Source organism: Anneissia japonica, unplaced genomic scaffold (genome assembly GCF_011630105.1).
Source record: "Anneissia japonica isolate Jap-2015-1 unplaced genomic scaffold, ASM1163010v1 scaffold287715_len1027211_cov185, whole genome shotgun sequence".
NCBI lineage: Eukaryota > Metazoa > Echinodermata > Crinoidea > Comatulida > Comatulidae > Anneissia > Anneissia japonica.
The window spans coordinates 872600-898326 of record NW_022724789.1 but is presented as its reverse complement, the minus strand read 5'-3'; the positions used below and the strand labels follow the sequence as shown (position 1 = coordinate 898326).

Below are 25727 nucleotides of genomic sequence, written 5' to 3'. Positions count from 1 at the left end.
TCATCTAGGCTTATGCCGGCGATAATTTAAATTTTCTCTTGATACACTCTGTTAACTTGATCTGCTAGGTTCTGTCATATAATTTAATATGGAAATGAGTTGTTCAGCCTACTGCTTTGGAATGAAACCTTTAGACATGCGGTCTTCATAAAAATCGTCTGAAGGAAAATGTTTGCACAACAGATTTTACCCTTTCCCCAGTTTCTAATAATATTAAAAAATGTGTATCTTTTATTAAACGCTCGCAGGCTTTTGTCAAACCCCCTTCAGTGTCTAAACCGGGCACTCTCACTGCGTGTCGACGGTCGTCGGCCGACTCGATTCTATTAAGAACTCCATGAGTGCCCGGCTTTAGGTAAAGCAGTTGTAGGCCTACAACATACAAAAAAGTGTTTTCCTCCGGAGTCTGGCTTTAAACTCCATTATACCATTGTAGGCCTATTCATTTTCTTACAAGATAGTGTTCAAATTTCTTACGATATTATTGTCTCTATGTTTTCGAAATTGGTAAGAATATAATTTTCAACAGTACAAATTTATTTCTATGTACTTGTCCTGTTCTAAAGATTTAGCTACAGTTCAGGAGTGTTCGGGTTGCTCCTGAAGCAAGCACCTGTATATAAATAATGTTGATATGCATTAGAATTCAGTCGTTTCCCTATTGTCCGTTCATGATTGCGTTCAGTTGTTGTCCGTTCAGAAGCTTTCAGATTGTTGTGCCAAAAATTAACTTTTAAAAATACTGTGCGTTGTTTATTAATGCAGAATATTGAAAAATGATCCAAAATGTCTGACATGGGAATACCAATAATATTATATTTATTCTTCGATAATGGCCGAAACGAAGTTGGAGATAAATCGTCTACATGTATGATATCTATTTTTTGCCTATTGCAGAAGATACTATGGTTAAAGTCTTCTAATGTAAGTGTTTTCAGATTTAACAATATGCATTACTTGTGAAAGGTACGTTGAATTCTGTAAAGATTATGATTATGAGTAGGCCTAGGAAACAGCATTCTTGCATATAAAATCCTACTCCACTTGATTATTTTGTAACCTTCATGAATAAATTAGAGGAATTTTGGAAACAATTGATTAATGGAAAATTACATAAATTCCTTTATTCAACCGGTACTAAGTATGTATAAGCAACAACAATCTTCTCATCTAACGAACATGATTAGCAACACAGAACAATTACATCTTTGTCTAAAAAACTCCAAAAGCAATTATTTCTGAGAAAAATTGTATGTGTTTATGTTTCAAGTAACTTGCACAGTGCGGAGTAGGCCTAACCAGTAACAATATGCGCATGTAGCCTAGTATAGGAATATAATAGTCTAGAGTCAGAGTAGGTGTATTTAAAATGCTATGAACGCTAATGTTATGTTATGGATAGGCCTGTTATGGATATGTGATTCCGAAAGAAAAAGTTGAATTGAATAAGATTCCCGCTGCCGATCTAATAAAACAAGCATTAAAATTATTCACCAGGCCTATAAAAACGGGCAAAAAATTTCGGTCCATGTGAATTCCCCCAGTCCCTTTCAGTTCCCCATGAATTCGGCCCATTTAGCTTCAACCATAAAATCAGCCCAATCCCCAGGTAAATGGAATTACCTAGCCAAATTCCCTAGTGAATCCCCCCCCCCGGGGATGAAATTCACTATTTTCTGATTCGGGGAATTTGGCAATGGAAGGTATCAAAGGCACTAAACGTACCTACCGAGGGGAAAGGATCATGGGTTAAATTCCCGCCGAAGGAACGTATTTCAAACAATGATAGGAACTGTTTTCGTTGTTAGGCTTTGCCCGACACGATGTTTACAACATCGTTCCTTTGAGCAATGTTTCTACCATTATTTGTCTGTAATACAGCATATACCACAACGTCACCCAGCAATGTTATGTATAACTAGTGCTGTCCAAAAGCTCAGGTTTGATTTCTAGCACTTCATGTTTACTTTTGGTTTGCTAATCTCTATCGAAGTCCAGCAATCTTTTCGCACAGCCTTAGTACTGTATTGTTTTCAAGTATTTTGCCTTTTGGTTGATATACTGATTTATGGTAAAATATACATTATATTTTCAGGCAGGTACCCTACGCATTTTGTTGTATATATAAATATAGTATAAATTTTATATCTATAATTAATTATGGTCATGTTGATTGATAAATAATTACACACACGAAAAAGAAATAATAATTACCATAGTACTTATGATTACCAGGCAGCAAAAGATTTTATTTTCAAATTAAACCAGCCAAAATATAGGGCAAATCAAACCATTTGAGTGCATAGATAATGAACAATAAGAATAGTAATAAAAAACTTCTGTGACTAATACAATTGTGACTAATACAATTGCATATTAAAATTATATATTTTTTTTTTCTCGAAAAGATATCTATAAAAATTGCTCATCAAAATGTTATCCGGGTACAAAGAAAATTTAAATTATTGTAACAATGTAAGTCGCTAATAATTATATTGATGATAATAATGTTTGTAAACCAAATGCTTACAGTACATAGAACACTTACAATAAATAAGATTGTAAACAAATAATTGATTTAAATGTACAAATAATTTAAAACCTTACCTATAAATTATTATATGTATATATTATATCGTATCATAATTATATTTTTTCAGCATTGCAGAAAAACAAATTTTATATATTTGTGTGCATAATGATTCATAAATAATTAATTATATAACTTGAATCAATAGTAATAATGTTTACATCGTCTTTCACATATTGCAGTAGCTTCTCGCACAATGGAGGCAGCCATATCTGCAGCGTCAGTGCTTGGGAGTCCATGGAAAAAGGAGTCCAAGGTACCTGACAACATATATAATAGGACCCTCTAGATGCCCAGAATGGCACTCTCAGACTGTAAAAATGCTTTCCAAACAGAGTTACCTAACAAAATGAATTTGCTTCTTCCTTGACTGATGATGTGGTCTTGTATCAACTGAGCCCCCCCCCCCCCCAACAATCTCTGCATAGTCAATTCCACTATTTTATAAATTTCTCCAATAGCTTGTAACAACACTATGTGTTATGGTAGTGGCACAATTCTCAGTAATAATCAGTCAATAATAGAGCTATTTCAATAAAACTAGATTAAATTTAGACCTTAATGTGCTTAATTAAATTCATATTTAGTTGTGGACTATTTAGGCTTAGTTCACAATAGAGCAATTTAGAAACATTGACGCAGGCACAAGCAACGCTACTAAACGATTGCCTGACAACCAATTTAATGAAATAGCACTCTCCAACTGTTAAAATGCTGTTTCAAAGCAAAGTTCCCCTGACGAATTGAGGATGGGGACTTGAACCCCCAGTGGCACAACCACTGCATTATTGAATCCACTATTTTATTAATTTCTCGCATGGTCTGTGTTGATATAATGTTAGTGGTACGATTCTCAAGAATAAACAATATTATAATATTGACTTAAGTAATAATTACTCAATGATAGAGGTTGTTCTTTTCAGTATTTCAATAAACTAGATTAAGTTTAGATCTTAATCAAATTCAGATTTAGATACAGACTATTGAGGCTTAGTTCACAGGAGAGCAAATTATAAACATTGACGCAAGCACAAACAACGCCATTCATCACAGCAACGTTGCTTGCTCTACGTCAATGCATCTGGATTGCTCTGCAGGTGTGGAAAAGTGCAGATCACAATCCACATGCGACCCAATGACCATTTTGTTGCCCTAAGTGTGTGGCCCAACTGTCTTTGGCTAGAAAAACTCATCTTTTTGTGGCCTGACACCAATCATCTGTAAAAAATTAGTATTACTAAAAGCAAACATGAAGTGTTTTCTGGTGTCCAACACAGGTACTGACTGCCCTGTGTGTTGAATCAAAAATTCACTTTGGCCTTCTGACCCATTTTTATACCCACCTTTGCTCTAGTGTGAACCAAGGTTTATTTTATTTTTTTTATGGAAATATGGGTTTTCACAAATTAGTTCACTATTCTCTAAAATGCTACCAGTTTCATATATTTGTTTACATTTCATATATTTTTATCTTTGATTGATCTTTAATTGCTGTCTTTAATCAGGACCATATCATATTGCAGATCAATATTAGTAAACTTTGTCAGGTTTAGTACAGTACATTTTACTTTCACCGAATACGTATCATGATTATGTTGCAAGTTGAATACTTAGTATAGTAGTATAGTAGTATACTTAGTATAGTACATTATTAACATAATAGCTGTGATATATATGGGGGTTCGGGGGGGGGGGGGGGTGCGTTCACAACTCAAAAAAAAGCTTGTGGCTCCCCCGCTGGAAAGTTGCTGAGCAGAATTACACTTTAAACAGTTAAAAATCATCTCATATCACCTTTATTTTGATAGCTAACGCCTCCTCAATTTCATTGAGGTTCCGACATAATCTTGATTTCCATACAATCGCTACACGCTATTACCGACAGCTTTCGGTGATGCTGATTTGTCAGTTAATTGGGGGAGCCTTCCTGCTACGCAGTACAACGGTTGCATTGATTGCTTAGAAAACCAAGCTTTAAAATTCATGGCCCTCCATCAATCCTCCCATGTCAATACTCCTAGATATGCAATTCTAGTCACAAAATTTCCAGAGCATTCTTAAATTTAGCATCATGTCTCCAACCCACTCTATGTCCTTCAATATGTTCGTACAATAATCACAGAGTCCAAATACGAGTGGAGCTGTACTTAGTAGTTAAGATTATTGCTTTCTAAGTCCACATTCTGCCAGACAAATGTTTTTTTGTTTTTTTTCTTTCTCATGACTTTATAAAAAAAAAAAAAATCCACTCACTAAGCCTCATTAATAGAGATAATTTTTTTTTATTGACAAGTGTTCTTTCTGTTGAACTTGAAAAATAGTAGGATTAAACTCCAGTGCAATTTATTCATCGTATGTTGTTTCGGATAGCGGTGTTGAGCACCGTGAACTCGTTCTACTTGTACTTGGTGAGCGGTTTCTTGGAGATGTCGCTCGTTCCGGTTGCAAAGTCTTTGGACTCTCGGATTTGGTTGTGTGCTTTGGCCATTTTCGCTGCGCACCTGTGCCATAGACACGATACGTTCTTGCACTAAGCAAAGTGTTACTACCGTCGGTGCGCCCTCTACCAATCTTACGGAATGTTGGTCTTGTCCATCCGTATACGATGCAATTGAGAAAACCTTGGCTTGGTGCAGTGATTCCCTATTAATGAGACAAATGAGGAATTTGGAGTAAGATCTAAGGACCATTTTAAATTGATGTTTTATAATAAACTTTGATAATGAAATATTGTCAATAAAACACATAACAAAGAATCAGGAACTGAAAGATTTATTTGGATTTTGATATTTAAAAATCATTACAGCATTCAAACATAGAATACGATCTGAATATTGTTACCAATAAATGTATACCGTATATTTATGTATAGCATATTTATTAATAAATGCCCAGGCGTATATTGTTAAGAAGCCTTTTTGAAAGGGGGGGGGGCCTTTGTTTAAGGGAAGCATACAGTACATTCGAAGCAGGTGGTGTAAAATGGATAACATATGTGGCAAAGACAAGCCAAATCAGTCACTCATCGCAAAAATCATTATTGATACTGGGTTAAAGAGTAAAATTAGAGCTATAAAATGCTAAAAGAATAATTTAAATCAGACATTTAGTTATGAAGTTACAGGAGCTTAAACATACAGCTATGTAAAGAACAATATTTGAGAAATCAGCCTTTAAAGTTTACGATTTCAGGCATTTCTTGGGCAGAAACTATCACCAAATCGTTCAAAATTGTTGTTTTAACATTAAAAATGAGGAAAATTACAGCATAGCATGATGTATAGATATATAAAGGTTAGTTTAGTGCAATAAAATAGATTTCTGAAATCCCGAACTTCCAGCATGTTTTGGCAATTATCTCCAAAACATGATTTGCGACGAGTGACTGGTTTGGCTTGTCTTTGCCACATATACTGTATCCTCAAATATACGCCTTAATTTCACTAATAATGTGGAACTACAACACATAATTACTGTCAAAATGTGTTATTGCATGATCATGATCAAAAGACTTATTGATCCAAACCAGGTTAGCAAAAATGTAATTCTACTGGAGTAGAGTAATCATTTTCAGATATGTTACTGATAATTTTTTTTCAGTTTATTTTTTATTTCATCATTTTGAATTTTTTCAAATTTTTAGTATCACAGTTAAAAACTAGCTGCCTTACAGTACTTCAGAGACTTATGTTTACTAGTAGTACACAGAACACTCTTATTTAAATGGAATATATTTAGTTATCTAGTTAACTAATTTCTAATTGAATTGATTAGTTAATTATTTAATTGGTTAAATCTTAAGTAATTAATTAGTTAATAAATTAGACAAATAAAGCATCTCATATTAGACATGTTCACATAAATGTGGAGCACGTTATCTTAATCATGAAGTGATTAAGTGATTATGAGATAGTTAATTTAAATACTGTTCAATATGACTATTTCCAGCGGTTGGGAAACTATGGGTCGCGACCCAAAATTGGGTTGTGTCATCAGGTAAAGAAATTTGGGTCGTGGGTCAATTTTGTGGGTTTCTTTATTGCAGTAAATTCAGTATTTATTATACATGATCAAAATTGTTGTCGGTCTATCAGAAACATCTTGTCCAGGATTGGACGTCACTAGATGTTGATTGATAACATCAACAAAACCTGTTAATACTGAGGCCGCCACATTCACTGTGGCAAGTCGCCCCCGACATTAACATTTAGGAAGTTTTCGTCATCACAATCAACATTGAGTGACATTAGATCCTGAAGAATATGTTCTGACAACAAGATGACAATTTCAACCACGTAAATAAATACTGGATTTATCTCAAGATAAAATATACATCAATATATTATATGCATTTATTTTGGCCAAAAAAAAATGTGTCATTCTAACATTTAACTGGAACTACTCAAGTTATTTATAGATAGAAATGTTCCATTCCAATTCATGGTTGAAGCTAATTACAATAAATCAAAACAGACATTACATCATGAATAACTACCAAAATTATTTGTAATCAAGGTTATTATTGTTGATGATGTTTTATACCAATTAAGGTGGCAGCCAACAAGGTTGCTAATGGTTCACTCAATACAATTCAAAAAGAAGATGAATGAAGTGTTTTTTTTTTTATTGTTGGAAATGCACAACTAAATAACTATTAGTAGCATACGATCAATTAAACTCAAGGCTATTGTTGGTGGTGATGTTTTATACTTATTAGGTGGCAGCCAAAAATGGGTACTAATGATACGCTAAATGCATTAGGTGTTTTTTTTTATGTTGAAAAAGCACGAATGTTAAGCAATTGAACACGCATACAGAAATATATTTTTTTTTACTTACCTGCAATACATATAATACTGCATAGTCATTAACTGAAATATATTTTTGTGTGACAAGGTCAACCATCCCCAGACACAATGCTGTGAAAATTCAAAAATGTCAAAAGACGTGAATGTAATTGAACATTTAAAACTTCCGTTAAGGTGCAAATGGTATATCAGTGTGCCTGAGAAGGAGATCAAAGCTGGACTTCAAAATTGAAAATGTGATGTGCTTCATAACCGCAAGGGAAAGCCACAATATAAATAACCAATACCAGTACCAGTAAAAAATCAACGTGACAATTCAATAAAAGTTCTCTTTTAAACTTCTGCATGATGACATTTAAATATTCGCTTAGCACACTGCATAAAGTTTTTGTTCATGCTTGCATATAAAAACGGATTTATCGCTGAGTTTGCCCAAAAAATTAGGTCTGTAATTCTCAGGGCTTCTAGCGGCAAATCAAAATTACCATCTAAACAAACCGTAATCATTAATGGAATCCAACAGACAAGGAACATCAGAAGAAGTAGCAACAGCATCTTGGTCGTTTTTAACTCGCTTTGCGAGAGAATCAACCTGTTGTTAGACGTCCCATGGTCTTTATCGCCACTATGATTCTGTACACGTCGACTGCTCTGATGTAGTTTTCTCAGTATCAAATAGCTTGTGCTGACGAACGATAAAAGAGTGTACGCTACGCTCAGAGATGACAGCAAAACTTGATAAAGCCAAGCCTTATAATCACAATATACAGCAGAGCAAAGGCGAAAAGCTTCGTTGTAACCGATTGCCCCTGTACCATACACTGGTCCAAGAAGCGGTACCACGACAATCACAGCGTGTCCAGCCATCAGTAGTGCAACTGGCAGCGGTTTGGAAAATTTCTGGTACACTTGCGCTGGCTTGCTTATTTTGACAAAGCGATTTATACTGATCATGCCAAGAACAACAACAGAAGCTCCCGTACACGCCAAGCGTAGCATGGCAAGGAATTTACAGCCCACATAATTCAAACTCGGCGGCCACTGTCCTGCGATCATGGTCAATATAAAAAAGGGGACACATACAAATGAGGTGATAAAATCCACAAGAGATAAACACCACATTAGAAAGTAGAAGCTGTTGTGCAGCGAAGGAACATAAACGATCGTGAACATGACGAATGCATTTGCACAACTTCCAATCACAGCAACCACAACAAGGTATACGACGCTGAAAACCAATGTCGGTTGAGAAATGCTGAAGTCAACCAAAGAGCAATTTTTAGCCTCCATGGTCTAAGATTTCCTTAAGAAAATACAGATATATTTTGTGTAAGCTTGTGTTAGCTTGTGTTCACATGCACGCTGACTTGTAAACTTTCAAAACGAATGATTATCACTAGTTAACCAATCAGCAAAGAAAACGTATGTTTCATCAACCACTTACGATCACTTTTCATCACCAGCTGGACACTATTCTTCAAGTATAAATCCAAATGCCATGTAGATGTAAATCTTTGAATATTGATTCATCTTTTCACTGACTTTTTACGAGAAGAATTATAAACGAGATCCTGATGACGTAACGATCATATATCTAAAATTAGGCATTATCGAAATCAACCAAAAAAAAATAAATAGTAAACAGCTGTATTATGTAATTAGCTTCTCGTTACCTGAACTCCTTAAGACACTGGCTGCACTTGAACACATTTGGGGGAGGCAGTATATATTAGCTTTGCCACATAATGGATATTTTACGTGTATCAAATTAAAAATAAAAACAAACTTTAAAAGCTTTTCGCTAAGGCAACCAGTGAAGATGTTGACAGTGTCAATGATCACCTGGTAATTAGTTCTTTGTATTTAATTAAATCCATAAAGATTGGTTCCCACATCTTCCAACCAATGAACAGCCAATAAATTGGTTATCATCAGTCAACCAATGGCAGCCTTCAAAAATTTGTTCTCAGTCATTTAACCAATCAACAGCCTTGAAATTACTTAACTAGTCCAACGAGGGGTTGGCCCAACTAACAACAGCATAACAGTATGGGTAATGAATTAACTTTCAAATACCATTTAACACAATTTATTGTAAATTTCTAAAAAAGTTTTCAGCATATTTACATTTTGTTGGTACAACCATGCCAAATGTCATTATTTACCTATGTAATAAAATACATTTTAAAATTTATGCTCACTATATTTATTTAAGAAAATCCCTTTGGTGGATGATTCCATTCTGTTTATGTACAATTCTGCACCAGTAGCTAGATTTGTTTTCTTATGGCCATGGAAATCCATTTGTAAACCTTTCAGATCCTAAGGTTATTTGATGAACATCTATTAACTATTGTTCACTCAACATCGTTTCAATATTACCATTTCTTTGTTTCCATAATTGGCTCTCCTGAAGAGGTAAAACCCATTATTGATAAGATGATATTAATCTGCGGTGGCGTGTGGCCCAGCGGTGTTGCTTTGTGCTTTTAATTTAAAGGTCGAGAACTGGTTACGTAGATGGTGTCCTTGGAGTGTCCGTCTGTGTGCCATGGTAGAATTCGCATATTTGAAATGAAATGGTCTAGTGCAGAACCTACTGAATGTCTGGGAATATTCCAATATTTTTCAGTATTCAAAAACAAAAAAAAAAATACTCTGGAAATATTCCTCTGAGAGAGGTTCCATAATTATTTATCCAACGACCAGAGGAAATAATTAAAGCATTGTGATCTAGAAGAGCTGTATTTCATTTATTTACTTAAATGATTACAATATATGCTAAGGCCCAATAAAAAATATTAGTTTATCACACTATCTAGGCTGGAAAAGTGATAGGGAGGGAGGCTTTTTATTTTTATTTTGCTAAAGCCAAATATCACCATTGGGTTGGTTCCTGGTGCATTGATATTCAAAGTAAAATACATGATTGAGATAATACACACAATATCTACTAACTATTTACTAAAAATATGATGATAATATTTCCAAAAAAAAAAAAAAAAAGTTTTTTTCCAACCATAGAAGACATGAAATTATAATACATAAGTATTGAAATACACGCCATCGTGTTGGGATTCAATATTTCGACATTAATTATGTCATCATATGACATGCAGGCGGGATTGATAAACTAATCATTTTTTTTTATTAGGCCTAATCAGGCAAAAGATTACATAAAAACAAAAGCATACAGCATCCTTGTCGGTGACAAGATAAAATAAAAAGCGAACATAAATCCTGTCGTATGTTTTTTTCCCTTCTGACAATCGTAACAAAACCAACATTAATTGCCACCAATTAAAAAAAACATCAATACAAAATATAAACATTCTTGGTGGATTCTTTACTTTCGGTAAATTTGGCTTTAATTTATAAAGTGCCCATATCACTAAATCAAAGCAAAAATCAAAAGGCGCTATGCATGTTTTGCCAACTATTCCTGATAGGTAAATAATACCTTTCCTGTATTCTTTTGAATTAAATATTAGAATATTAAATATTAAATTGGCTGATAATGAATTTTAAAACTTTTGTAAAAAATTTTTTTTGTATCTGTTTCTGGTTAGTAAGGCGAAACTTTTTTTATTCCTTGTTTCATGTACTTATTTTTTTATGGGTCATCAGAAGAGCGCGGAATAAATATAAAATTTTGTTTTCTTATTTAGCAAATAGTATTGACAAAAACATCCAGACAAAGGAAAAAATAAAAATAAAATTTTATTGGTGAACGTAAAATAGGATGGTTAAATGCTTCAAATTTATAAAATTAGGAAGAAACATACATATCTTATCTTTTGAGATTTCAAGGCAGTGGAGGGCATAATAAAAATAAAGAAAAACTTTTATTTTTTTCTGAAATTTCAACATTTTTTCGCGGTGGAGGGTGCGCTTATTGGTCAAAAATAAAATTTTATTTTTATTCGAAATCATCAATATTTGCAGTCAGGTTGGTTCGCTAAACAAGGTATAAAAAAGTCTCGCCTATATAATGAATTTTATCCTTTTAAATGAGCTGTTCAGGGCTTTGATTGAATTTTTTAGGTTCTTCCACATTCTTTTGGCAGACACCACATACTAAATGAATATAATGGTGGTTTGCAATGTACAATATGAACATAATAGATTTGGTTTACCATCATCTTCCTAATCCTTATGTAAATATAAGCATTCTTAGCTTTCCATCTGTAACTGTCTGTAATACCGCACATTCACATTTAGTTAATCTTTTAGGCCATGTTCACACACACCAGCTAACAGTTAGCAGGATCCAGATAAATAAAATACGCGCGCACGGTTCCGTTCATACATGAAAATCCCCAATCCAGATATCAAGAAGATAATGGTGGGATCATTGGCCAGTAGAAAACTGGAAATTGAAATGCGCATGTGTGATTTGTTAATGACAGGAAGAGACTCAACTTGCTAACCGATAGCGCTCGGTAACCGTTAGTGTATACAGTAGGGTGACGGTTAGCGCTAACCAATCGGGTGTTCTCACACAGGTGCTAAAGGTTAGTGCTAACGGTTAGCTCTCGATCCGGATACTAGGGCTCTAGTGTGCACCTAGCTTTTAACTATTGGACTATGCGTACAACATGTTGGCATTTGAGAGACGCTAATTAAACTTTGGGCAAAAAAACAAGAGCCACATATGGCAGTGCCAATAGGGAGACAACAATATTTTGTAACAGCATATACTAAACATGAATCATACCATTATTGGATGCATAATTATTTATTTCTATGATTATATTACAAAAATTGGTGCTCTCCCCTCCCCCCTTCATTAAAAAAATTCTGGATCCGCTCCTATATACATGGTTTCCTATAATAATAACAACTCTGGATTTATATAGCGCCTCACGTTGTCACAACCTCGAGGCGCTTAACAACAACAGAGAAGAAAATAAATCAAAAACAAATGTACCAAAAATTATTATCAAATATTTTGGGTTTTAGTTTAATTTAATTAAGTTCAAATTATTGGTTTGATGATTATCAAAAAATATTATTAGAATAGTTTGGTAATTGGAATCATTTCAAGGTCTGTTACTTTCCTATTCATCCCAAAGCCTTCATTTTTCTTTCCCTTTTGCTTCCTGTCTTTCTTTTCCCTTCAAATGTTTCTTATCTTTACTTTTCTTGTCCTTTCGTATGTGTTCTGATCTTATCTTTCATATTTCTTTTTTAGATTCCTTACCTTTTCTTTCATTTACTTTCTTATAATTCCTGTCTTTCATTTTTAATTCTTATATTTCTTATCATTTCTTTTCTTTTCCTTTTAATGTTTCCATGTCTATCTTTCCTTTTATTTTCTCATGTTTCATTAATCTTTCCTTTTCTTTTTCGATCCTTAGTATGTTATCTTTCCTTTCCTTTTTCTTTCTTATATTTCCTTATTATTTCTTTCCTTTTTCTTTTAAAACAAGAAAGAGCAATGAATTGGCAGAAGGAATTTAAATGCAACCTTCAAAACTTTCAGTGAAGAGATGTGTTTTTAGCTGTGATTTTAATGTGAGAATTGAATCAGAATTGTTAATGTGCTCTGGGCGGGCATTCCACAAAGTGGCTGCAATGGAAGAAAATGCTCAGGAGCCTAAAGGTCATTAAGGATCTTGTCAATTCTGTTTGTACTGACTTGAACTGCACATGAATTCAATGGAAAGAGTACTAATGCTACTCCAAATTGTTGTATAACTTGCCTATGTAGTATCTCGATCTCTTGATTTTTTTTTAATAACCAGCTATAAACACACCTCTGCAACTCAAATTACTCCTAGCCTCTTTTTTTTTTTAAATATCACAAATTGGTCATTTCAATACAGTGATCTGTGAATAATGTTTAAGCATAGTCGGCTCGTCTCATAGTAAATACGGAAGCTCAGTAACTGACCGTAACCTGATGCCACTCCCACTCGTTTTTGGTTATCTCGAGCATAACTAACCATTATTTATATATTTATCGGTGGTTAGAGACAATCGTAGGGCACATTATAAATTTATTGGTATAGTAATGATCAATTAATTCTAACGACAATGGTCCTAGTGAGTACTGTCTGATTGAACCAGTTTCTCATATACAACGCAAACAGACACAATGGCAGAGATGACAGGCAGTACAATGGAAAGTTTATTGCAAAACACAGTATACAGTATATTTTCATTTAAATGGATATTATGTATGCCATATCCCTTGTTTCATTTAAGTCACCGTACAAACAGTGTAGTAGAAGCTATAATTAAGTTACAGAAGGATATCGGGTTTGGTTATATTATACAGTAATGCTATACCACCTCTCTGAATATTTTTAACATATGCTGTTTTCTTCCATGTACTTGGCATTGTTTTTTTGTTAAAATTATTTATTGGCTTTTTCCACTACAGAGGAAATGCCATTGTTTTTGTTCTGATTTAAAAAAAAATCCTATTTTCTTTATGCTCTTGTACAGGGTTTTCCTATATGGCAAAAACTTTTAAATGTAATATATGAGAAATAAGTACATTCGACCTCAAACTGTAAATTTAAACAATGAATTTCAACTTGAGATTGTTTGACTGATGCTTGCACCATCTTATACCACTTTGTTATATATAATTCTATGAAACAACCACAGGGTATGGGATAAAGAAAAGAAAGGAAATTATATCTTCATTTAAAACTTCCATCAATTATTATTATGTCAATAATGAGCCTTACTGTATGTTCCGTTTTAATAAACAAACACTAAATCTATATAAATTAATATTATCATGATAATAATTAATAAGTGCTATGTATATCAATGAATGTCTAATAAAATAGATTTCTACATATTTTTAAATTTTATGTCTCTCTCCAATTTAAGGCATTTTGGGACCAGGGTTAAGATGGTCTTTAGCTGTTTCGGTCTCTAATTCAAAATAATAAAAGATAAGACATTTGTTAATTTGGGACCACAGAAAAGTGGTCTTTAATTGGAGTTGGTTTTTAATTGTAGGGTCTTTAATTGGGAGACGTGTAATAATCTTATCTTATTCAACTTTTTAAAGAATGTTATATAATATTGTAGCCTATTCACTATAAATTCTCTTAATATGTCAAATTCTAAAGTTCGGCTGTACCATGTTTAAATTTACTTTGAATAACCATAGTCAGCATTGGAATGGCACTTGTAATTTGTATTGTATTGTATGCATGAATAAATGAATAAATGAATAAATAAATGAATGCATTATGAAATGAAATGCCTTTTTTCAAACTTTGTTTAAATTCTATCAAGTAGCTGATGCCAGGTATAATCGATGCCATGTTTGTCCCCTTGATTATACCAGACTAAATGTAAAAATCCTGAGGTTTATGCTTTGATTCGCTGTACAGAACAGTATTAAAATGCATTGCGTAAATGCAGATCTAAAATAGTTCACCAAGTCAAAAATGTACTAAACTTGACTAATTCAAACCAACTGTCTTAAGCCGGACACCCATTGCGGCTTCTGACGGTCGTATGACCGCCGGCTGAAGGATCCAACCCACTGGTCATCGGGCTCTGTGAGTGCCCGTCTTTTGAATGTATGTAAACCTTTCACACTATTCTATCAATTACAAGATCAATAATTAGTATTAGTAGGAGCGTCTGGCATTCTCTGATAATCTTGTTTTTAAAGCTAGGCATTGAGCCAATTAGGTAAAAGTCTTTTGACAGCTTTTAAGAACTGTGAATTACAATACGCATAAATAAATGGATCGATTGTAGAATTAGTCCAGACCAACAGGTCCATGAATCGAAGGAGAGGAACTGGTACAGTGCAATTCTGATTAAAAAACATAGCGATTGAAAACGGCAGCCAACAAATCATAAACGTGAAAATCATTGCGAGCATAATGGATGCGACTTTGTTATTATCTTTCTGCTTCTGTCTCACTGTGCCTGTACCTATATTGAATGCAAATGAGTTTTTGTTGACTGAATTTGATTGAAGGTCAACTCGTCGCTTGCTGTCGCGCACCGTCTTAAAGATGACGTAGTTTGTGATGAAGAGAAGGAGAACAGTTACCCCTAGACCAACCGACTCTAGCAACACTGCCAGAAGCCAGCCATCATAACTGTATGTAAATGTACAATGATGCAATCCAACATTGAATCCAACTTCACCGAAGCCCCAAAGTGGCGTCAGCGGCAACGGACATGTAATGCACCCCGTTGATACAATCATCAGAAGTATCCAACGTTTACTAGTAAATCTCCTGTACGTCTCTTTTTTTAGCACTACTTTCATGAAACGGTTAAAACTCATAAGCGAAAGCGTACACAAAACCATACCGACTGTCCATAATCGCAAGTACGCTATGACTTCGCAAAAACCAGCTGTAACATTTACATCAATTAGCGTAGTGATGAATATCGGCATGAGAAATCCGTTCGTGAAGAGATCAAATCCAGATAAATTACAAAGAAAGAAATAATGAGGGTTGTGTAAGGACTTGGTGTATATCACAACAGTGATAACGAAAAGATTGCCAAAAATTCCAAGAACTGATAATAAAGAAATATAAATGCATTCTACGATAACAACTCCCACAGGACTCTCGTCAACAAATGAGGCGTTGCAGAATGATTCGGTCATTTTCATCAACTACTGTATGTCAATTATTGTCAGCAACAATGTCTCCATCACAATCAATCTATTACAACATTGTGCAATCTTTCCCTTGTTCAGAAGATACAAAATTTGATTATAAATCAAGAAAAGTACCAGGAAAAACTGATATAATCTCAGCCTATTGAAGAAGAAAGTGTAAAATGTTTGATCTACGGAACTCTGTCGTAATCACATGGATCAACGACAATATTTAATACGATATGATCTGTCACAGCTCAAAATTCAACTCTATCCGAATAATATTAGAAAGCTAATGATGAACTATCAAATAAAACTTAAATGCAGAGAAATGAAGGCAGAGATAACAGACCACACAAAGACGCAGCAGAAATTTGATCGCAAACATGTCATTAAAATGTCACCTTCATTTACGGACTTTGTATCATTAAGTTTACAATATACTTCGGCTTCATTTAACAATATTTGCGTTTATACCGATCAAACAACAAAATTCCCTCATTTACTTCACATAAGCGCTTTATTAAATGTTGATTGTCATTAGCAGAGAAAGAAATACTCCAATGTACAAACAAACATACATGAGAATGGAAAAGGTATTAGCAGCTGCATTGAAAGTGTCTTGTATCTGATGATTCAAATATCAAGCACATTGGCACAATAGGAGTATACGCTGGTTTTGATCTAGGGGTGCGGAATGGTCTGGGGGAAGAGTGCAATAGTGGCGGATCCAGGAATTCAATATATAGGAGGCCTAGGGAGGGAATTTCATTGATGGAGAGTCTAGATTACCTCAGCCCCACCATGATTGGGTTTGAGGTAAGAAAATTTATGATTATCGCACCTCTAGATGGCTGGAAATGGCACTCTCAGATATAAGGTAAATTTGATTAATATTTTCCCTTTCTCCATCTTTTTATAATGGAAAAATTTGAGAATGCGGAACTAAGTCCCTATTACAATGAAAACTTAATGGGTCATTCTTAGTATTTTTGGAACTAATTTGCCATCATAGGGTGGGGGAGAGGGGTAGGTAAATAAAGCAGATCAAATGTAGTTCATGGTGTAATGCTGAATCCCTCCTTACGCCTACGCACAACACTTCAAATGCAGATCAAAAAGCTGAGGATGTTTACAATTCAGCATTTTGAAAAGATTAAACATCTGAAAAGTGACTAAAGATGAAATTTTGTGGGTCTTTTTAATTCTGACTACAATCAAGAGCCTCATTAATGATTACTAGCCCTTGAGATAACGATTATTTGAGTCGATTGTTCCTGCTCAACCCAACTACACTAAATATTTGATTCCTTTTAAGACATTGATCTTCGTCTATAAAGCGCACATCCAATACGTTTAATTGGTAGAGCACGATATTGTGAAGGCATTTGTTTGCAATCAATAACGGAAACTTAATGTCTCCCACTCGTTTTTTCTCCGAATATTCTGTCTTTTATTAGGTATTCAACCTATTTTGGTCAAAAATCCAATTTTAAACATGTTGTGTTCTGCCAGATTCAATTTTTTCTGATTTTATGGTGCACAAAGATGGTATCAATATCAGTACTAAAAATTGTATAATACAATGAAAAGGCAGAAGCAATCAATAATATTTTAAAAATCATGATGACATCATCAAATTGAGTTTGTTTCACACTATCATATATCCTGAATAACATAATTAACAAAATATTTCCAATGTAATAAAGCTTTATTATATAAAACAGCTTTGTGACAAAGTCGATATGTGTATGCAAGAACAGATATCAAAGGTCTGAATGTCATTGAGTCACATTCTCTCATTTTCAAGAAATCCTTGAATTAGAAGAAGACACTGTCCATTTTTTTTGCGTAATATGCGTAAATTACAATTTTCATGAGTACCGGAGGTGGCTTCAGAAACTGAAGACGGGGGTGGGGGGTCTGACAAGTCTGATGGGGTCTGAAACAAGGGGCCTACTAGAGCTTCGGTCAGGGTCCCGGAATAATAATCCCTGGTAGTGCATTCAAGGGCAGGATTTTATGGCTCATTACGGCCAAAAATTGTGCTTTCAGACCACAATATTGGCCATCAAAATAATGTCATAGGATAGGCAAATTAACACTGTTTTTGTCCAACAACCTCATCACTATCGGGCGATCCTGGCCTGTCTGAGGGGGTGAAATTTCCCTAACTGGCGCGACCGCTGATCAGTACATCACGATATCAAATCAATGAATTATGCAAAAGAGACTGACATATCAAAAATAATTTAATCTTCTGGTCAGTCAGCAATATACATTTTGAATTTTTGGATTTATTCATGCATACTGTATAGCAAGTATTCATCATTGAAGAAAGGGAAGATGAAGTTTTTTGTTTAAAAAAAGTCAAAATTTTGAATGTCACGGTCTGCTGTTGTACCAGGGCTTGAGGACCAGAGAAGTAAGATAATATACGTATCAGAAGAGTATAAAAAAAATATTCAATGCAGAACCAGATTGTGTTATCAATACATCGTTAAATCACGTGCTGTCTGCTCAAAATATTAAAATAAATTTCAAGAACAATAATTTAAAAAAACTGGCCACAAAAAAACTTTATATTATTTTTTTTTGTCTGGTGCCAGTCTCTTGCGATCAACAACAATTAATACAATATTATACTTTTATATTGTGTCTACCGATATTATCCTGACAAACTGGCGACATATGCTGATAAGAAAACTGATAATCTAATATTTTTTTGTCAATTACTTTGATTCAATCTATTATTTATGAAACTACCACTACTCCTAACTTAATTTCTCCTTTGAGAATTAATCAATTAAAAATTTAATCTGTTTCAATGAAAGAAAATTAAAAAGAATGAAGTAAACACCCAAGGCTTATAGCAATGTTTCAATTCATGAGTGGCTGAGTGATTAATGGGGCAGCATAACTTGGCTCATGATTCTAGTGGTAGAACCAAGCTTTCTTGATTAAAAAAATCGTAAGCCCAGTGTATACAAACTATGTGCACTTTAAAAAAGCCCAGGACATACATTATATTAGGCCTATATAATTATATATCTATACTTGCATAATGTATTATATACAACAAGCCTATCAAAGCGTACAAATGCAAGATAGCAATTGTAAGAATGCAAATGCAACAGAGCCTCGAAACTAGTCGTACTACCTTATTTATGTTTGCATTTTTATAAATGGGATATTGAATATACCTTATATAAGTCTTATGTTAATGTTAGGCAAACTTCAATAAACCAATATACAATACTGTATTTTAACAATGGGTAACTACCACAATAAAAGTTTAGCTGATTGAGCCTAAGCTGCTCCCTTCAAAATGTGCATTACATGTGGATGACGTAGGGTGTGTTCGGGCGAGAACAGAAAACCGTTACATAGGGTTCATATCGGTATTGTATCCACAGGTGTCTACCGGTTCGTGCAGAACTCGGTTTGCAAAAAACCCATTAACATCTGACGTAAAAAAACCTAAGGTTTGCAAATGATGTGTTTCTATCAAGTTGCCCTGGACCCTTGCAGCACCCCACACTTTATTTAAGAAACAGACTTTGGCATTGGTCTACTGCATAATGATGTTGTCTCAAAATCAAGTAAATGAAATTACCAAAGAAGCTAAACAATAATAAAGCATACATTGCAAACTCCCAATAAATCGCAGATGTGCATTTTGGGTGTATAAACCATGAATAAAGTTTCATTCGTTGGACAATTGTAGTTTAAAAACAGAAAATTACTACCACTGTTAAACGAATAAGCAATGGTGCCACGATCATGTATGCCCTCAGTTGGAATAATTTAGAGCTTGCCAAGCAAAAAAAAATAATAGAATTTTCTCATGAACCATGAGCTGATTTTTTTTTTTTTTTTTGTTATGGGAAAATTAGATGATATATGTCTGAATTTAATTTATTTTCTATGGTACACCACAGAGATTAATTAGATCTCTATATCAACCGAAAATTGCTGATATAAGAATTTGTTGGCGCCTCATTTTGACTATAATGGCGATGTGATGATGATGAATTGTATTGTAAGAGTGTCATTTCTGGCCATCCAGAAAGTAATATTTCCTCAAATTTTCTCACGAAATGTTCACACCCCCCAATTTTAAAAAACAGATCTGACCCCCCCCCCCCATAAAAAAATTTAAACCCAGATCCACCCTTGCCTGGGAAGGTTTTTTTTTTTTTTTTTTTTTATGTTATAGCGCCCCACTGGTTGCGTTCCTATTTCCTTGGCACCCTGGGAGTAATTTCTGTGATCAGGCAATCTTGGTTGTATCGTAATTATGTGTGACAGAGCCTAATTATTATTAATTTTTTTTCAAATCCTGGCTGGTGTTGTATGTTATGGCAGATCATTTCCTATACTGTGGTTTACAGTAACTTCAAGTTTAAGTGCGCAGCCAGAGAGTATGTCAATTAAACATCATATAGACTTCGACTTTGCAGATAATATTGTATTGAATATTAAATATTTGCAAAACAAACACTTCAAAGGGTCTATATGCTAGGGATCAACCACAAGTGTAAAGACAATTTCTTTTTTGGTCATTTTGAGATCAGCATTTTAACCTTTGTCATGAAAATGTGTATGTCTTTTTAATCTTTTTTTTTGTTTACATTTTATATTACAATAGGCTATATTTGATTGTTTTTGTACTCCTTCTAATAACTTGATCATTGGTTGTATTTTATTGTATGTATTAACAGCTAGGTCCTGGAGGATAACAGCGCTTTCTCACTGATCACGTTACCGAAGGTATTTAAAGAAATAAATAAAAATAAACAAAAACATGCCTACACCGTCAAATCTCTCACCATCCCCACCACCAAAAGCGTAGGTTTTGTACTCATGCCAAAGTGATGAAAATAATCCTGAATGCATTGACCCTTCATAATGCAACAACAACCAAACACTTCATATTTTATCAAAACAACCCTGGATATCAACTACAATAAATGGTAATCAACTTCAACATATAAACATCACCGAGTACCCCAGATCATTTATTAAACGTAGCATTATGATCTGAAATGTATACACCAAACAGGGCTAATGAAGCCACTTAAGGTATGGGTTACATAATTTGAAATCCTGTTCACACAAGATTTAAATTGGACAAGTTAACAGAAGGAAAACAATATGCTTAATGACATGCTTTTATATTAATGAAATTGGTAAAGTTATAAATAGTAACAAAATCCCTTGGTATTGAATGTAGACATTCAATTTATGAAATCCAAGAATACTAAGAAATGTAAAGATAAATTGCTCAAGTAAATAAGCTAATGAAGCCACTCAAGGTATATTGGGGTTATTTACTTCAAAGAAACCTGATTCACAGGAGATTTAAATTGGACAGGTTAACGAAAGGAAAACAATATGCTTACTTTATACTTTTATATTAATGAAATCGGTTATAAAGTTATAAATAGTAGTAAAAAAATCAATGACAACTTTAAGAATACCAAGAAATGTAAAGATAAATTGCTCTAGTAAACAAGGCTATTGAAGCCACTCAAGATATTGGGGTTACATATTTCAAAGAAACCTGCTTTACAGGAGATTTAAACTGGACAGAGTAACAGAAAGAAAACAATGCTTTAATGATATGCTTTTATATTAATGAAATAAGGTAAAGTTATAAATAGTAACAAAACCAATGAGAACTTTAAGATCACCAAGAAATGTTAAGATAAAATGCTCTAGTAAAAAAAAGTCAAAAGCATGAGGCACCACAAAACAGGGCAAAATTTAATAAATGTTGTTTTGATAATTTTAGGAAAGTGCTGTCCATAGTTGGTGTATGGTAGTGTCCGTGACAAATAAAACACACTGTATTGGCAAGACACTGTTTAGATGATACATGTCTATAGATAAAACACTACCTTACACTATTACACTTTTAATTTTTATAATTATCCTCATAATCCACATCAACACCAAACATCAACACCAATCATCATCATTGTCACCGTTGTCGCCAGCATGTTGTATCCCTAGGCAACTATAAATAATTAATAAGAATAAGAATAATTTACTGGATCTCATCACAAATCACAAAATCATACATAATGTACAGGCATACATATCTTAATTATGTATGGTAAAATCAGTCAAGATCAGAGTTTGATAAAATAGATTACTGAAATACAACATCTAAATAATCAAAAGAGAATTCCACATGTTTTCTTCACGTAATAAAATGGAAATGGTAAAACAGTGCGGTTAATTTAAAATTTCTAAAACGTTACAAGTAATAAAAAACTAAAACTAAAGTAAAATTATTGCTTAAAAACATTTTTAATAAAATACCATCTAAATAATCAAAAGAGAATTCCACATGTTAATTTAAAATTTCTAAAATGTTACAAGTCAAAAAAAACTAAAACAAAAGTAAAATTATTGTTTAAAAACATTTTCAATAACTGTAAAAAATACCTTCTAAATCATTAAGATTCTCCTTGGATTATTTAAATTGAATTAAATTTATGAGGGACTATCAATCTGTACTGGTAGTATTTAGCATATTAAATTTGTTCGTGCTAACAGACTCTCTTTAGGTAATTCTTACAGAAATTGTCAAATATAATTTCAATTTTGTCTTTCATAAAATGATGAGAATATTAACCTATATCGGCAAGCAGTAACAAAAGCTTTGAGTTGATGTTTCCTAATATAAAACACATTCACTAACTCAAAGCTTTTGTTAATGCTCGGCAATACAGGTTAAGGCAGCATAAATAACTATATTAGAATTTATTTAGAAAATAACTGTGCCACATTCTTTATGCTTATCATAAAAAAAAAAAACAAGTATATGATTATATTGATTGCACTGTATAAAAAAAAACCCCTCACCCACGAGATTCTGGTACTTTGAGTGTCAAATTTAATTAAACATTATTTATCATGAGCTGCATTAAAACATGTATGTACGGATATTGACTGATCTGTCGAGAGGCCAATTTACAATAGGCCATAAAATAATAGTGTTCAGAATTGCTTGAGAGTGCAATACGAATTCGTAAGGACTTTGAAAGTATTTAGTTTTTCATAAGATGAACTGCTGCCTTTAGAATCGAGAGGAGTCAATTATTATTCTGAGAGCTGAATAAATTTGCAATGACTTGGTTCTCATTGTTTAATCATTGCCTCTTGACTCAAAACTTGAAGATTTTTCTGAGGTAACATCTAGGAAAGGCCTTAAAAAATCCAATTTAAAACACTAATTTCTCACTGGAAAGGATTTAATAACACACACTACTACAATTAACCATATGATTGCAGGGGCGCCCTTCGCAATCATCGTAAGAATGTATTTTAGGCCATCCACATGTGTAAAAATTAAAAGTTACTGTTCTACCTGACATTTTATTGTACTGAATACCCATTACTTGGGAATGGTACTAACTATTCAGTACGAACCCATCAGGTAGGGCTAAACATCATTCCTATGAAATTGCCTGATGCAAACAACATCAAACTGGCATTGCAGTACCTGCTGCTACCTGGGGATTCAATACTAGACACTAAGTGCAAGCTCGGTGGTGAAGTAGCCTGGTATTCAAACTTTTTATATGGTGACCCTATAATCTAGCCATGCAACCTTGGTGACCGAGTCTCCCGCTTAACTTTGTTCATAAATCCTCCTATTGGAATCAGTTATTATTTCAATTAAAATGTTAAAATGACTATCATTGTCAATAAGAAAATGGAGGACTACAGTAATATGGGATTCAGGAGGCAGATTTAAGGGGGGTGGGGGGAACGGGCTGGCCCTGGCCTCCCCTTTTGGAAGGTTAAAAAAAGAAAAAAAAAAGAAAGAAAGAAAAAGAAAACACCGATCACCCAAAATGCCTCAGAGGTTAATTTTGGGCATCTAGAACACACAAATTTCGCAGGGGCATGTATTATATCGATCAGCCCACTTCCGTACCCCCCTCTTCCACCTTTAGGACATCTCTGGATCCGCCCCTGGGACTAGTCATGGTTTGATAATTCGCCATTGACAAGTGTTTTATGTGGATTATTTTGTACATTGGACAATTCCTGTCTACCTTAATACACTCCAGAATCTGTACACACATTTTCATCTGCTAAAAAGTTGCCAACAACGATATAGTGGCTGTGTGCCACATCTAAATAGCTGTGGGAAAAAGAACATTATCAACCTGCTGCACACTCTTTAAATAGCGACTCTATAACATGCAGTAACATGTTTCGTCAACTCGTAAAAAATTCTAAACATTCTGTTCATCGCCCACAGATCATACTTAAGAACATTATACAGCATGATTTTAAAACATTTTCATCGTAATGAAACAGCAACAATATTTAAAACAAACAACTTCAAAACAAAGTCAATGAATAAATTTAAATTTGATATTTACAATGAATTATATTGGTTCATTGTTTTCAAATTTTACGATCGATTAATATTTTACATGTACTTTTAGTGACTGTGTCATGTCCATGGAATACAAACTGCAGTTCGCTGATACTATGTTTAGTATCATGGGCAGACAGTGATCAATATTTATTCACATACTTGGTCACCTTGTAAACATAAGTAAACTTTCGGATCACACATGGATTCAGGAAACATTTAAAAGCTTACGAATAAAAGAAATTTTCATCGTTATATTAATATTATACTCAAAAACACAAACCACAAAAAGCAGTTTATAAGGCCCCTATGCATGCATAAAAAGCAGACATTAAAAATGGATTCTGTTTGTCTATTGCACATACAGTGGCTAAGCAATCCAAGTGGAGGCTACTTAAGACAGAAAGACAATATCCACATTTACAGACTAAGTAAATGCAAATATCAAAATAGCTAAGTAGGTTGTTGAGGATCCTATGAGGGCCCTCATAGCTGCACTTGGTTGTTCATTAAAAACAATTCAATCTGCGGCCGCATCCACAAAACAGAACTGCATTCATACCACAGTAGTGTTATTAGCATTAGCGCTCTCTAGTGGGTGCTCATACAAATCGTCGCTCATATCACGAACTAACACAATCAAAGTAGATTGTGTTAGTTCGTGAAAACACAGGAGCGCGTGAAAACGAGCGCGTATTGGTTGTCAAGCAATTTTGTATTCTTTACCACACAGGAAAGTCCTTAACAACAATATTATTTTGACGCGCTTTCTTGATTTCACGTACTAACACAATCTACTTTGATTGTGTTAGTTCGTGATGTGAGCGACGAAATGGACCCCAAAAATATATCTTTTTCTGAAAAGTGCATAGTGCATTAGTATGTGCTACACAAGAGGAAATATAGCAAATTAATAACAATAATGAACAACGACAATATTGACTTACCTGGTATCCAGCAGTAGAGAAAAACAATGATGTAGAACGTGATGCGTATCTGCATACTTTTGACGGCATCACGCTGTGCGTCAGTCCACACTGAAATTAAAAGATATTATTAATGTTACAATCTTAGTAAATAGTGACCTAACATTTTCAACTTTGACAGAGCATTCTTCAGATTCCAGATAAAAGCTAAGATTTACCATAGCATTTCCATTAGATAATAGAGACATTGATACAGCTACTGCACAAGTTGGAAATTCAGCATGGATTCGAACCACAACTACTGCACCCAAACTTACAAAATAAATACTATACCATAAATGTAAAAAGATAAGAGTAATAAAGATTAAATTCAGGTACCAAATCTGATATAATTGTA

At 33.9% G+C, this 25727-nt stretch overlaps 3 protein-coding genes across 5 annotated transcripts; all 3 read right to left on the bottom strand.

Annotated features, from left to right (window-relative positions):
* Window positions 1–4254: 4254 nt before the first annotated feature.
* Window positions 4255–25478, bottom strand: LOC117112564 (transmembrane protein 116-like). Of its 3 annotated transcripts, none has more exons than XM_033255655.1 (3): window positions 9072–10012; window positions 7430–7509; window positions 4255–5233 (listed from the first exon to the last, which is right to left on the bottom strand). In XM_033255655.1, the coding sequence occupies exons 1-3, from the start codon at window positions 9106–9108 to the stop codon at window positions 4934–4936; spliced, it is 417 nt and encodes a 138-aa protein (XP_033111546.1). In that variant the 5' UTR covers window positions 9109–10012; the 3' UTR covers window positions 4255–4933. The 3 variants fall into 3 exon arrangements, with proteins under 3 accessions (XP_033111546.1, XP_033111545.1, XP_033111547.1); XM_033255654.1 differs by lacking the exon at window positions 9072–10012 and adding an exon at window positions 25352–25478 and having other exon boundaries at window positions 4256–5233; XM_033255656.1 differs by having other exon boundaries at window positions 4256–5233; window positions 8843–10005.
* On the bottom strand, window positions 7695–10199 carry LOC117112563 (trace amine-associated receptor 6-like). The gene has a single exon (XM_033255653.1). The coding sequence runs from the start codon at window positions 8686–8688 to the stop codon at window positions 7732–7734; it is 957 nt and encodes a 318-aa protein (XP_033111544.1). The 5' UTR covers window positions 8689–10199; the 3' UTR covers window positions 7695–7731.
* LOC117112562 (adenosine receptor A3-like) lies at window positions 13822–17811 on the bottom strand. Its single transcript, XM_033255651.1, has one exon. It carries the CDS (start codon window positions 16010–16012, stop codon window positions 15047–15049), a length of 966 nt encoding a protein of 321 aa, XP_033111542.1. The 5' UTR covers window positions 16013–17811; the 3' UTR covers window positions 13822–15046.
* Window positions 25479–25727: the final 249 nt, after the last annotated feature.